Here is a 13,828-nt window from a genome sequence, read left to right as displayed (position 1 = left end):
GTTCCAAATCTAATAATAATGACCATTTTTTGACAAAAATACACTTGTATCAAACTTTGCACAACACCTTTCCTGTAAACAAAGAAGACATGACCCAAATCTAAAAACAATCCATTAATAATGACTGTAAAGTAATTGGTTGAACAAATTTGACATGGTACATGTTCGCAAGTTCAAGAGATCTTATTTGTGATAATTCGTGATAAATTAAAACTATTACAATAAAAATTTGCACTGGACATCTGTAGATATGGAGGGTGATCCCTTAATTTGAAAACAATCCATTCAAATTATTGGTTGAACAAACATTTCCATGTTTTTCAGTTTCAGTTCAAAGATGTAAATTGACACTACTCTTTAAAAATTGAGACAATCAGAATCAGAATTTGCACCACACATCTACTTTGGACAAAGCTCCTGTTTCCCAAATTCATGTTAATGGTTGAACAAAAATGTCTTCAGATGGATGGACAGAATTCCTTGGTACAATTATATAACCTCCCATAACCTGTCTAGGGTCGGGGTATCAGTGTTTCCGTTTACCGGCATATGCCGGTATTTTACCAGTAAAAAAATCAAAGGACCGGCATATTTATGGCAAACAAGTCCTGGGGACCGGCAATAAATACACCCGGTTAAATCATTTCCTCCAAATTGGCAATACAAATTACCAGCAACTGTTAGATAAAGGAAACTTCCATGTAAATTCGATCTGCACCACATGCGATACGTGTAAGGAATTCCGTGTCTATTTTTAGTAACAGTCCCAAGCGATTATTGTCATTGGCTGGACGTCTCGCTTAGCCTCGATCCAGATGAGAGGCATTTTGGCGATGAGGTTATAATGCATCAGATTTCAATACTCTATCGGGGCCAATAGTAAGAAAACTTTACGATGGGAATGGACATATTAAGAGACCATTCATAGTGTATGGCTCACGGTGTTGATGATGATTTTAAGAGTTCTTATAACTGAATACTGAAAAGCGTAGTATATTTCGCGCAGGTTGTATTTTTCGCTTTTAAAAAACATTTTAAGCCGCGAAATTTATACACCGCGAATAAACCTGTCATTCATTCAGTCTAGCCACGCCCTGAGTTGTTACCATAACACATCAAGTTTGAAGACAGAAATCGGGGAATCTTAAAATGGCGACTAATAGTAGCATAAAGAATCAAACTTAACTGTCGCTGTAATGGATTTCCCAAAACATAATTAAATAATGAGCCAAATCCCATCGCCGAATTAGCGACAGATGGTTTCATGCAAAACAGATTACCATGAAGCGGCTCGGAAAGAAATAATACAGCAGTATTTTATTTATTCATTTAGATACAAGCGTATCATCATGAAGCTAATAGTCACTAACACTCAATCATCTCATTCACAACAACCCGGCTTGTTTGAAATCACAAAGAGCTTCATATACAGGATAAGTTAATTAGTCAGATTGTCAGAATTCGGAAAATACTGATGTGTTTTTCATCTCTTCCGGAGTAAACGGGTTACTGTGTACTAGTATATCGCACAGATAGGGATTTCCTGTGAGTAAGTAATAAACGCCACCTGACAGGTTAAGCCGCTCTGTTTGTTTTCACTGCTATTAGTGGTGGCCAAAGAGACAGCTGGCAGTTCCGGCAATTACTGATTAGCGAATAATTGACCGCTGATGTAGTCTAAACTGTCAATTCCGCGAAAATTGCACCACGCGAAAATAAGTACGTTTACAGTATGCTGACATCTTCCCAGACTTCAGTACTCTCGCTGAAATTAGCTCCACAATGCCGGTGAGTAGCGTGCCTGCCGAGAGGGATTTAGCTTGCAAAATAGAATCCACACTGCAAGCAGAAACCGTCTTGCGCAGCATCATTATGAACAATCTAATGATTCTCAACATGCATGCTAATGACCGTTTCGACTTCACGAGAGCATCCGAACTATTCCGTAAAACCAAGAAAAGATAAGTGTAATTAACAGTTGATAACTGTACAAGTACTGCCAAACAAACTTGCGGTTTACTAGTAACATGTGACGTCATTTCACATTGCATGTTCGAATGAGTTTGATACGTTTGTTGTTATTAAAAATGAAACACACACACACACACACACATTCTTGTTGTTATCTTTATTTAACATGGAAAAGAAGTGGACTGGTGAAAATATTAAGGGACTGGTATATTTGAGGCTTACCAGTCCCATGGACTGGTAAATTCGAAACTCACCGGAAACACTGGGTATGATAGATAGATTATTTTTCAACAATTCCTAAATTCCTATTTATTATTGAGCATAACACGAAAACACAAAAATCTGGAAAAACATCAAAGTCTAAAGGTTTTGAGCAAAATATCTATAATCCCAAAAATACAGCTACTAGAAATCTGTAAAAGATGACCTTGACATTTGATTAATTTGCCACTGACATGTAATGTGATAGGATCATCAAAGAAACATACAAAAATCATGACTACTGTAACAACGCATCTGTGAAGATCCAAATTAGAATTGGAGTTCAGCAACCCATGCTTGTCGTAAGAGGCGACTAATGGGATCGGGTGGTCAGGCTCGCTGACTTGGTTGACACATGTCATTGGTTCCCAATTGCACAGATCTATGCTCATGCTGTTGATCACTGGATTGTCAGGTCCTCGATTATTTATAGACCGCAATAAACAACAAACAAACAAAAACATGACAACTGCGCCAGAAAATCCTTCAGGACTATTTGGCTAAAGTTAATGGAAGGGTATTTTCAAACAATAACCTTTACATTGCAATTCTCCTGAAAACAGAAACACCGTAGTCTGCTTGGGGTTTAAAAAGTTGACATATTATTCATAGTGCTTACCCAAATATTTCCAAGAGAGCATCACTGGGAGAAGTCCTCCTTCCTGACAGGAGAGCTTGTAGCCGGCTAACACTCTGTGTTGCCGTGGAAACTGGTGTGACACTTGGGTCCTTGTCCTTTAGGTAATATCTCCCAGTCAGTGGGGTAGATGGTGCCAGGCTTCGTGTCTACCGAAAAACAAGAAACGTTCAAATTCTTCACGGAACAGTTACAGGACAACACAAATCAATCTCCAACACTCATTAAACAATATTGTATGGTTTCCAGAAATATTTATTATTAACGTGAGTTAAAGATATATTGACAGACAGGACAATAGGTCATCAATCAATGATGCATCAATCCTACAGCTCAAGGCAAATGTGAAACTGAATAGCTGATTATAAACAATCAATCCTGCCAATGATTGTCTGGCAAATTGTCAGCAGGCAATCACTATATATATCTAAAGTCATTATACCAGAAACCTAACAAACCCTCTTCAGTCATTATACATACTGTACAGAGTTGAAACTACAATGAATAATGTATGATGGCCTTATAAGCCAGTCTGTTAAACAGCCTGGACCATGGGATTTTTAGTTTGTTCTACCCAAATTGTAACATTTATTCAATGGAGGTGAACTAAAAATAAGTAAACATTCGAACTTGCAGATTAGTACTGAGTGAGTTAGTACAATTTTACACGGTTTATAATAATATTCCAGCCTCATCACAGTGTGGGGCGGTGGGGTAGTCTTATGTTTAAAGCGTTCGCTCGTCATGCTGAAGACACAGGTTCTATTCCCCACATGGGTACAATGTGTGAAGCCCATTTCTGGTGTGCCCCGCTGTGGTATTGCTGGAATATTGCTAAAAGCAGCGTAAAACCATACTCACTCACTCACCATGGTGGGGACATTGTACCGTCACTTTGACAGAATACTCTTTTTTTAATACCTGATACCAGTTTACATGTAAACATAGCATGCATAGTGTTGTCTTAATGGTTAGTTTTTTTAAAAGAACAAAAAATTAAAAAAAGACACATCACTCCCTCTAGGGGACAGAAGACTGGCTTTCAGCTTCATGAGTGAACCACAGATCAACCGACTCCCCCACTCATGAATGTAATTGTAAACAAACAAGTTTCAACATGACAAGATACTAGAATAAAACGGATTGTTTTGATGTTGTTGATTTTTGTTTACATACAGGTACTTTCAAATATTTCTTAAAAATATATTTCAATTCCTTAACAAATATTTACATGACAGGATAACCAAAGATAACTGAATGCAAAACTCCACTGTCTTAGATCACTGCATAATGACACACCTACCCATCACCTGTGATTATTTCACACATAACAATATCACATTTCAGAAATTTAGAATATGACTCCCAAAAATGTGGTGAGTGATCTTAAACCTTTGAAAACATGTTAAATACAATATCTCTGATCATCCCCAATCACTGAGAGTAAAAGTCATAAAATATTCAGGTCAAGTGAAGGAATGAAACCAAATACATTAGCCTGAATATCAGAGGATTATGCTGTTAAATAGACATTCCTCAACATGACATGAAACAGCATTCTAGATGAGAACACATTGACCAAGCTATCACCATCCTAATCTACGTGAACTGACACTCTCATTCAGCTGCTTTCACTGCAGTAGGTATAGAATGTATGATCGGTCATCTGGATCATTGAGCTGGACAAAGGAGGTCAGGCAGGTGGTCAAGCATGCCCAATCTGTCTCTCCACTGCTGATAAACAAAGGGTACAAGAACCTGTATCGAGTAGGTAGTTCAGTATACCTCAATGCAATCCAAAAATTCAGTATTTTTCCTTTTTGGTACCGTCATTTCTATCTAGTCACAAAATGATTTTTTTTCATTCAAAATAACAAAAGACTATGGTTATTTTTTTTCCATTTTATTAAACAATGTAAGGTTTGGCTCTTGTCAATTTTCTGTATTATGATCATATCTCATATACTGAACCGAAATGGACCGAACTGAAGGCCTTGTACCGCAATATGTACTGTACCGTTTCACCCCTGTGTCGAGACGTTTCACTTACAAAGTGAAAGACGTTGTTATCCATGAAAATTTAACATTAATGCTGATAAATTCACCAAATTTAAGCACTGATAATCTAAAAAAATCATGATCTGTGAAAGATAAGTATTTTTAGTCAGTGAGCAAATGGCTTTACCCCAGTGGTAACATCATGGCAGGGCCATGGATTCATCTGGGATATAAAGTGCTTCTGGCAGGCAAATTGGGAGAAAGATTTTAATTTTTTTGAACATTAGGATATTTTTAAAAGTTCTTATTTTTATATATCTACAAGTATGTACAAGTAAAATTAAATTGAAAGCAATAATATAAATGTGACCATTAAAACCTCTTCCTTTACTCAGTTACTGGTCCCGTTGCAGTGAAACACACATTACCTTAAAGGTCACATGCAACGTAAAACACAACTTTGCAGATTCTGATACCTTTCGGTATGGACTTACCGAAACAAATCATCAAAAATGCAAATTCAACTTAAAAAGTTGAAAAATAACGCTATGACAAAAAACGTGTGGAATCGGAGTTCAAATAGTAAATAATCTACTCATTACATAAAAGAACTTTGTTAGGATCTTGATCTACTCAGCTATGTGTCAACCAGTGAGGCGTTCGACATTTCAAGACGTAAAACCTTCGCTGGCGGTGAATACTTGGTGAAGCCATTGGTGTGAGCTAATTTTCTAATGTTTTGTTGATATTTGACAGGCGGCGAGCTTTTTATATGTTATGACAGTAGATTACCGATTTAACTGTTTATATAATTTCATTTGTCTATTTCACCACACGTTCTTCTTACCGAGTCACTTTCTCAGTTCAATACTCAAAAGCAATTTCATTTTTAGCGTTGACAGAATTTCTAACTGTGATATAGATATGCCGTTGTCACAGACAAAACTCAATGTCTGTTTTCTTTACACCTATGTGTCTGCCTGCCTGTCTGCTAATGACCATAATTAATACACAACTTCGATCACTGACCAGTATCCCGGCTGCTTCGTTTCTAGGGAAGTAAACCCAAGTACAAAATATTGCACTTTTGATTTTCGATTGTACGCTTATAATTTTGTTTATATGTTTTTTTTTCATAATCAGCAATGTATATTATATGTCATGAATAAGTGATAATTGTGTTTTAATTATGTTTGATTGTTTGGTTGCACGTGACCTTTAACGACGACACGATACATGAATATTAACACCAACAGGGAATTTTTAATCTGACTTAATTGACATTTGCCATACATTTGCCACACGCTTGTCCAGATAAATATGTGAAGAGGAAAATAGTAATGGTCTTAAAAAACAATTATAACAATATTGGAAATCAAACACATACCTACGCCAACACTATGACAACTAGGCCACCAAAACATAAATTTTACTGGTGGACTGATTTCAGGCCCACATTTTCCAAACACACATTATATAATTAGATTTATTATCATACTGCTAGGATTCCTTATGACGATAAGTAAAAGTAGAAATGATTGTATATGACTGTTTAAATAAATCCCAGGAATGAGGTATCCACACATCAATGATTTTTAGAATTACGTGGCATGATGTGATCACCATGGAAATGGTCATAAGCATGAGGAGAGACTAGGAGAGAGCATACTATACATTAATCAAGATGGTATGAATGGGACACTATGTACTTAAAGGAAGAACAGTGTACTCTATACATACTGGGAAGAGCATACTGTACATTTGAAGAGAATAGCCTACTGCTTGTTTGGCAAGACGGGCACACTGTACGTACAGTAAGAATATGCTACTGCATGTATGACAGGAACAGTGGACTATACTTATTGCTGGTGGAGTATATCCGACATATGGCGTGACAGGCACACTGGTTTGAAACGCATACTTTAAATACTGCAACAAGACTGTGCTGTACATATGGTGAGAAGATTGCACTGTACAATTGGCAGGAAGATAGTACTGTGCTCATAGAAAAAAGCACACTCGATGTGTGTGTTGTACATCAGACTGACTGACTGACTGACTTTTGGTTTTACACCGCTTTTAGTAATATTCCAGCAACATCACGGCGGGGTACACCAGAAATGGGCTTCACACATAGTACCCATGTGGGGATTCGAACCCGGGTCTTCGGCGTGACGAGCCAACGCTTTAACCATTAGGCTACCCCACCGCCCCTGTACATCAGATGCCAACAGTGTAGAGATGCATGCAGGGTGCGATTTCGTTTTTATGCAGTACCTGCACAAAGTGTATCCTAGCTTATATGTTTGGCTGCAGATCAAAACTTTGGTTCCTCCATAAAATAATGTCACTGGCAGCATAAATACTACGTGTTCAGCAATTTTCATAACAAGTACTCAGTATCAGATACATTCAACAGAACCTGACCCCATGATGATAATGATGAATGATTCTGTTTCAGTTTTGCATTACCTTTATTTATAAATCTCATTTACATGATAACTGCTGTGTAACTGATTTATGAGTACACAAATGTTTCAGCTTGTATAAGTCACGTGGAGAGAAACTTCCAGTAACTTACTTCCCAATTAAAACACATCATGACAGCTACAAGTTGCAGGAAGATTTATTGTTACCTGCACCAGGTGCAACCTGTCACTGAAGGTAACCTGCACCACGCGCAACCTGTCACTGAAGATAACCTGCACCAGCCATTTTTAAGTGCAGGTTGTGAATAGCAAAATCGCACCCTGGCATGTAGAGGGAGCGTTATCTTTACCTGGTCTACGTGCTGCCTCAGGGACTTCTTCTTCGCCATCTGTTCTGCAAAGTCTGTTCCAGGTTTCCCCGGCGTACCAATCTCCTCCTCTGCCTCCTCGCCGAGGAAGATCCGCTCATCAAAATCTCCAACACTCAGCACATACTCCTCGTAGGCATTGTTGATTGACTTGCTGCAAACAGAAAAAGACATGACAAACTCATACTGTTGATGCAAGGTTTAACCTGGACCAGGATCCCACCATACACAACAATTACAATGTTAGGTGTATGTTCAAATGGGCCAACGCCCTTTATTCTACCACATCAGATTGCAGAAATATTCTCTCCTTTGTCAGAAACGTAACACCTACAACACAGTAACCAGTGTCTTATCTAGGATTCCACTGACTGACTGGCTGACTGACACACATTGGTGTCTGTACAGGTGTAGATATATTACCAGGGCTCCACTTAAATATTTAGAAACTTAGAATTGTAAACAACCCAAAACTGCAAAATGCAACCTTACATCTGCACCAACATGGAGGATGTTCATAGTTTGATTTTCTAAGAACAGAGTGAGTGAGTGAGTTTGGTTTTACGCCGCTTTTAGCAATATTCCAGCAATATCACGGCGGGGGACACCAGAAATGAGCTTCACACAATGTACCCATGTGGGTATTCGAACCCGGGTCTTCAGCGTGACGAGCGAACGCTTTAACCACTAGGCTACCCCACCGCCCTTCTAAGAACAGAACAACTGGAAAACTGAATGTTAAAGAAATATCTTGTTGCAGTGACTGAAGACTACACGAACAGTGAGTGAATGACCAATTGTTCATGTCATGAACTTTTATAAAGTATAATGAACTTTATCAGACTCAGAATGGTTTTGTTACAATGGTGTTCCAAATAATCTATGTAAAAATTGTACATAATTGTATACTGAGCAGCAGGTGCAACCTGTTTTTGTTTAGTGCAACAAGTTTATTAACCAAGGTTGCACCAGGTACAGGTAAGTCTCGTTTCCTGAAGTCGAGCAAAGGTTACATATCATAGTTGTAGGTGTAGCAGTAAACACTCTTTGCACAGACAGTGTACAGTACTTTCACACACAAATAGTAAGGCAATGGCCGAGTGTTTTCCTTCCCGCTGGTAAGGTTGATTCATACTCAGCCTCCTTAGAGAAATACAATACACTACATGGCACTCACATATTCAGAGATTAGTACACATCTCACACAGGGCTATATCAAAAAAACTTTGATACAAAACAACATGTCCCTCTGGGTTTTTTACAATTTCAGACTAATAAACGAATTGTACCACTATCCCTGAACTAAGGAATATCCCGGTATTGTTTGAATTATTTATTAGACTGGCTGTCCTTCCTTAATGTTAGTTTGCTCTTACACCACACTGGGGATATATTCTGCACCGGGACAGCTGATGTTATCACTGTTACAGTATTCCCATAAACAGTGAGTGCAAACAGTGAGTGAGGACGCTTTTAGCAATATTCCAGCAATATCATGGCAGGGGACACCAGAAATGGGCTTCACACACTGTACCCACGTGGGGAATAAAACCTGGGTATTCAGCCTGATGAGCAAATACTTTAACCACTAGGCTACCCCACTGCCATTCCCTAAACAGTGACTGAGAGCACAAGCACTTGGGGACAAATCACATGCAATCAGCAAGTCACAGTGTGTAACTGAACAATCCAATTTAGGAAGTAATTTACATATTTGGGGGTTTAAAGATCCAGTGACATGGAAAATCGCAAAACGAAAAGAGGTTTGCACAAAAATACAGAATACAGGGTGAAACAGTGGATCAAGAAGTGCTAACCTTTGATAAGAAAAATCCTGTTGCACAATAGTTTATCCGGGTACACAATAACTAATGAGTGCAGTTGAGGGGCATTAATTCGTGAAATTCAGAAAGTTAATTGTAATTTTTGTAAAGTTTATTTTAACCACTGACAACTTTTAGGACACTGACATTGTAGACAAAAGACAAATTGAAAATAAGGTCAAGGTCACCCCAATCGACTGGTGTCTGCGTAATCCCCCAATGTAGGCTGTCACCAAATTTGAAGACATTGGATACAACAGTGCATGAGATATCACGTTAACAAAAGTTTGAAAAGTGGTCAAAGTGTCGTGGTGACCTTGAAAATAAGGTCAAGGTCACCCCAATCGACTGGTGTCTGCGTAATCCCCCAATGTAGGCTGTCATCAAATTTGAAGACATTTGGTACAACAGTCCATGAGATATCGCGTTAACAAGAGTTAAAAGTGGTCAAAGTGTCGTGGTGACCTTGAAAATAAGGTCAAGATGACCTTGAAAATAAGGTCAAGGTCACCCAAATCGACTGGTGTCTGTGTAATCCCCCAATGTAGGCTGTCACCAAATTTGAAGACATTGGGTACAACAGTTCATGAGATATCGCTTAACAAGAATCGGGACGCACATACATGTCCCCAATTTAATGTCGCTGAATACATATTCAGCCCCGTTCCGCATTGCGGCGGGGGACAATAAAACCCTTAGTAGATGTTTCACATCCACCAAATACGAAAAAACTGAAGGAGGAACCTACCTATTGACTTCAAAGTTCCCAGTCTCCAAAATCGCTGACAAAGTCTCTACTTTCCCTTTGAGAATCTGCAACAGAAAATATATAAATGTATTCAAAACTTTATGTTCAAATAAAGGAAAGGGTGACAAACAATAATGAAAGCACAAAATTTAGTTGAGATTATGTCCTATACTGGATTGGGTAAATGAAATGCTGTTCAACAGTCAACACTATTCCTGCTATTTCATGGGAACTTTAACCCTTGGTTTTGGCTCCACTCAAAGCTAATGGTAATGGTGACTTATTTTATGTAATTAATATTTAACTTATCTTATTTTATCTAAAGATCTCCCTAATCAAAGCTATTGGTGTTACAGTGAGTGTGTGAATAAGTAAAGCTGTTTTGAACAGTAAGCAACATACAAGTGTTTCAGCTTGAGGAAAACCAAAAATGATGCAGATCTTAAAACATCATCATACCAAACTTGCCCAATTATTATTCACCAAGTATGGGGTACCACAACCTCTGAGGTGAGGTGAGGTGAAATTGGGTTTAACATCTTGCTTGAGAATATTTCGCTCATATGACAACTGCTTGTACTAGCCCAGACTTATAAAGCTGGTTTTATAGTGCTAGCCCACTGAGATACCATGCCGCAGTGAAGCATGAATACCCCACTCAGACACATTATACTGACTCCGAGCCAACCAGTCCTTGTTGTACCCATTAATGCCGAGCGCCAGACAGGGACCAACAAGTACCATATTTTAACGTCTTTTGGTATGACGCTGTCGGGGATCGAACCAGCGACCTTCCGCTCTCTGAACCCGAATCAGGAGATTACATACCTAGTGAAACAGGAGAGAAAACCTACCTCACCTTAACTAACCAATATCCAGTCACCACAACATCATGATAGGTTCTAGTTAGAAGTGTACCATGCTCCAATGAGAGTTATGTACGTACCCGCTTCTCGTATAGCTTCTTTATGTGGGGCTTCCACCAGTGTTCCTTGATCGTCTTGGCCTCCACCACGAGGCCGTCGTGCTTGTCACACAGCAGCTGGATGATGCATGGAGCCTCTACCGGAGCCTTCCAGTCTCGACTGTGGTAGTTGTCCGGCAAACCTGATCAGAGTCAGTTTGGTTTAAGGTTGATCAGCAGTTCATTTCTAGCATGACAATTTTATTGGAAGGAGGTTGAGTGATCTTTAAATCCACTTTTAATGATTCTCCAGCAATATGACACTGCTTATGTGTAAGGTTGGTTGGTTGTTTAACGCTGCACTCAGCAATATTCCAGCTATATGGCGGCGGTCTATAAATAATTGAGTCTGGACCACACAATCCAGTGATCAACAGTATGAGCATCGATCTACGCAATTGGGACACATGTGTCAACCAAGCCAGTAAGTCTGACCACCCGATCCCGTTAGTCGCCTTTTACGACAAGCAAGGGTTGCTGAAGATGAATTTTAACCCAAATCTTCCCGGGTCTTATGTGATAGGGAAACCTGCAGTGAGTGATTGAGTGAGTTTAGTTTTATGCCGCACTCAGCAATATTCAAGCTATATGGCAGCGGTCTGTAAATAACCGAGTCTGGCCCAGACAATCCAGTCATCAACAGCATGAGCACCGATCTGCGCAATTGGGAACTGATGACACGTGTCAACCAAGTCAGCGACTCTGACCACCCGATCCCGTTAGTCGCCTCTTACGACAAGCATGGGTAACTGAAGATCAATATTCAAACCCGGACTTTCACGGGTCCAAAACCTCCAGTGAAACACAAAAACCATGAATATTGTCACGACAATTCTGGGATTCAAACCCATGATCACAGGCTCCTTACAGACCTATGGGACACAACTCTGCACAGTAAATTTACCTTTACAACCTAGAATCAAAGTAATAGCGGTAGGGTAGTGAAAGACATAAGTAGTCCAAAAAGGACCATTCAAACCTCCAAAATAGTCTGTAAATCAGTTCATTCAGAACAATGTTTAACTGATCTCCTGAACTTTTTCCTAGAAAGTAAAGTTTTACTAGCTGTTTATTCCAGCAATACATCACCAGGGTGACACCAGAAACTGACTTCACACTTTGTTCCCTTGTGGGAAATCAAACCCAGGTTTTCAGCGAGACGATCAAATGTTTAACCACTATGCCACCCTAGAACCTAGTGCCTGAAGAGGAATCTCACTGTTGTCCTACCTGAGAATTCGGGGTTGAGCAAATCTTTGCGTCCTCCAAGAAGAGCATTGGCATAGATCCAATCGACGCAGCACACCAGCAGATGGTAGGAGTTGACGAGGTCGTCGCTGATGGCTGGAAAATTACCTGTAAACAAGCAGCAACTCAACAGTCAACTATACCTGCCTTCGACAGATTTACCTTGGCTTCCAAACTAAGAGCCCTTGGAAGGCAAATTCATCATATTGTTAAAATAATATGAATTCTCACTGTTTGCTGCTCTGTGTCAATGGTCCATTCAGCCATGGTCGAAATTTAACTCGAATGTCAAAAGGTATAACATCACAACACTGACATTAAGTGTTTCAGAAAGAGCTGCAAAGCTAAATTACCCCAAATTAACATTACATAGCCATAAAATATTCACCAGTTGTGTCACAATAACCCTGTTTTGTCCAAGCCAAAGCCAAATTAGAAAACATTGAAAAAGAATTTGTTAAATGCTAAAATATTAATGACTTAATCAGTATTTTTTATCAAACACTTGCATAACTGTCAACTCCTTCAAGGGTGGTCCCAAAACAATGTGATGAAGATTTGATACATGATTGCATTTGTAAAATAGCATCAAGTCGGTGTCAAAACAAAGGCATCAGGAAGTCAGAAACGGAATTGGAATCAAGGCATTTCAAACACTTTTTCACAGCATTTGTGCTTCTTTTCATAGTGCACATGGTGAGAGATGTCAATCCAGAATGAAGCTACCAGAGCACTCAGTGGGGTAAAACAGGAACAATGTCATGAGAAAACGGATGATGGTTACAGCACAATGTAAGAGTTTAAAGTAAAAACACTGTACAAGCAATTAGCTCCCTGTTTTCACTGAGAGTTTTAAGCCGCTTTTAGCAATATACCAGCAATATCACGGTGGGGGACACCAGAAATGGGCTTCACACATTGTGTCCATGTGGGGAATCGAACCGGGTCTTCTGTGTGATGAGCAAACGCATTTACCAATAGGCTACCCCACCGCACACCACATATTACGATCTGGGGCAAGGAAACTCACAAAACCATACTTAAAGGCTAAAATATGTAACGGCTGACGTCTCTGCATGGTACACTCACTGGTAATGATGCCAGCCATTCCAGATACATTGTTTCCTTTCATATGACATATTTTTCCATAAATCAAATGGTCAACTCACCTTTACTTGAACAAACATTGTCCATGCGAAGTTGAAAACATCTGCGGATGTGCAGGGTAGGCGGCTGTAAGACAAAGTCATTGAAACTGAGATGTCAGTAAATTATTCTAGCCCTCTCAGACTAGGGCCTTTCTACACAAAGCATTTCACTACATTTTAACTACATTAGACACCAATGGTCATATTCATCAATTCTGCCAGGACAAGTGTGG

The 13,828-nt window shown here is 39.3% G+C and overlaps 1 protein-coding gene across 1 annotated transcript in view; it reads right to left on the bottom strand.

Annotated features, from left to right (window-relative positions):
* The window catches only part of LOC124285218 (retinoblastoma-like protein 1), a 51,244-nt gene that overhangs the window by 29,673 nt on the left and 7,743 nt on the right, over window positions 1-13,828 (bottom strand). The window contains 7 exon segments of the mRNA XM_046721415.1: window positions 2,852-3,018; window positions 7,647-7,818; window positions 10,236-10,300; window positions 11,182-11,342; window positions 12,430-12,555; window position 12,854; window positions 13,617-13,680. Of these exon segments, the coding sequence (XP_046577371.1) occupies window positions 2,852-3,018; window positions 7,647-7,818; window positions 10,236-10,300; window positions 11,182-11,342; window positions 12,430-12,555; window position 12,854; window positions 13,617-13,680 (756 nt within the window).

The sequence above is a fragment of the Haliotis rubra genome, unplaced genomic scaffold, assembly GCF_003918875.1.
Source record: "Haliotis rubra isolate DU_JTF1 unplaced genomic scaffold, ASM391887v1 Scf11, whole genome shotgun sequence".
Lineage (NCBI taxonomy): Eukaryota > Metazoa > Mollusca > Gastropoda > Lepetellida > Haliotidae > Haliotis > Haliotis rubra.
The sequence above is the reverse complement of the archived record's forward strand: the minus strand, read 5'-3'. Positions and strand labels throughout refer to the sequence as shown.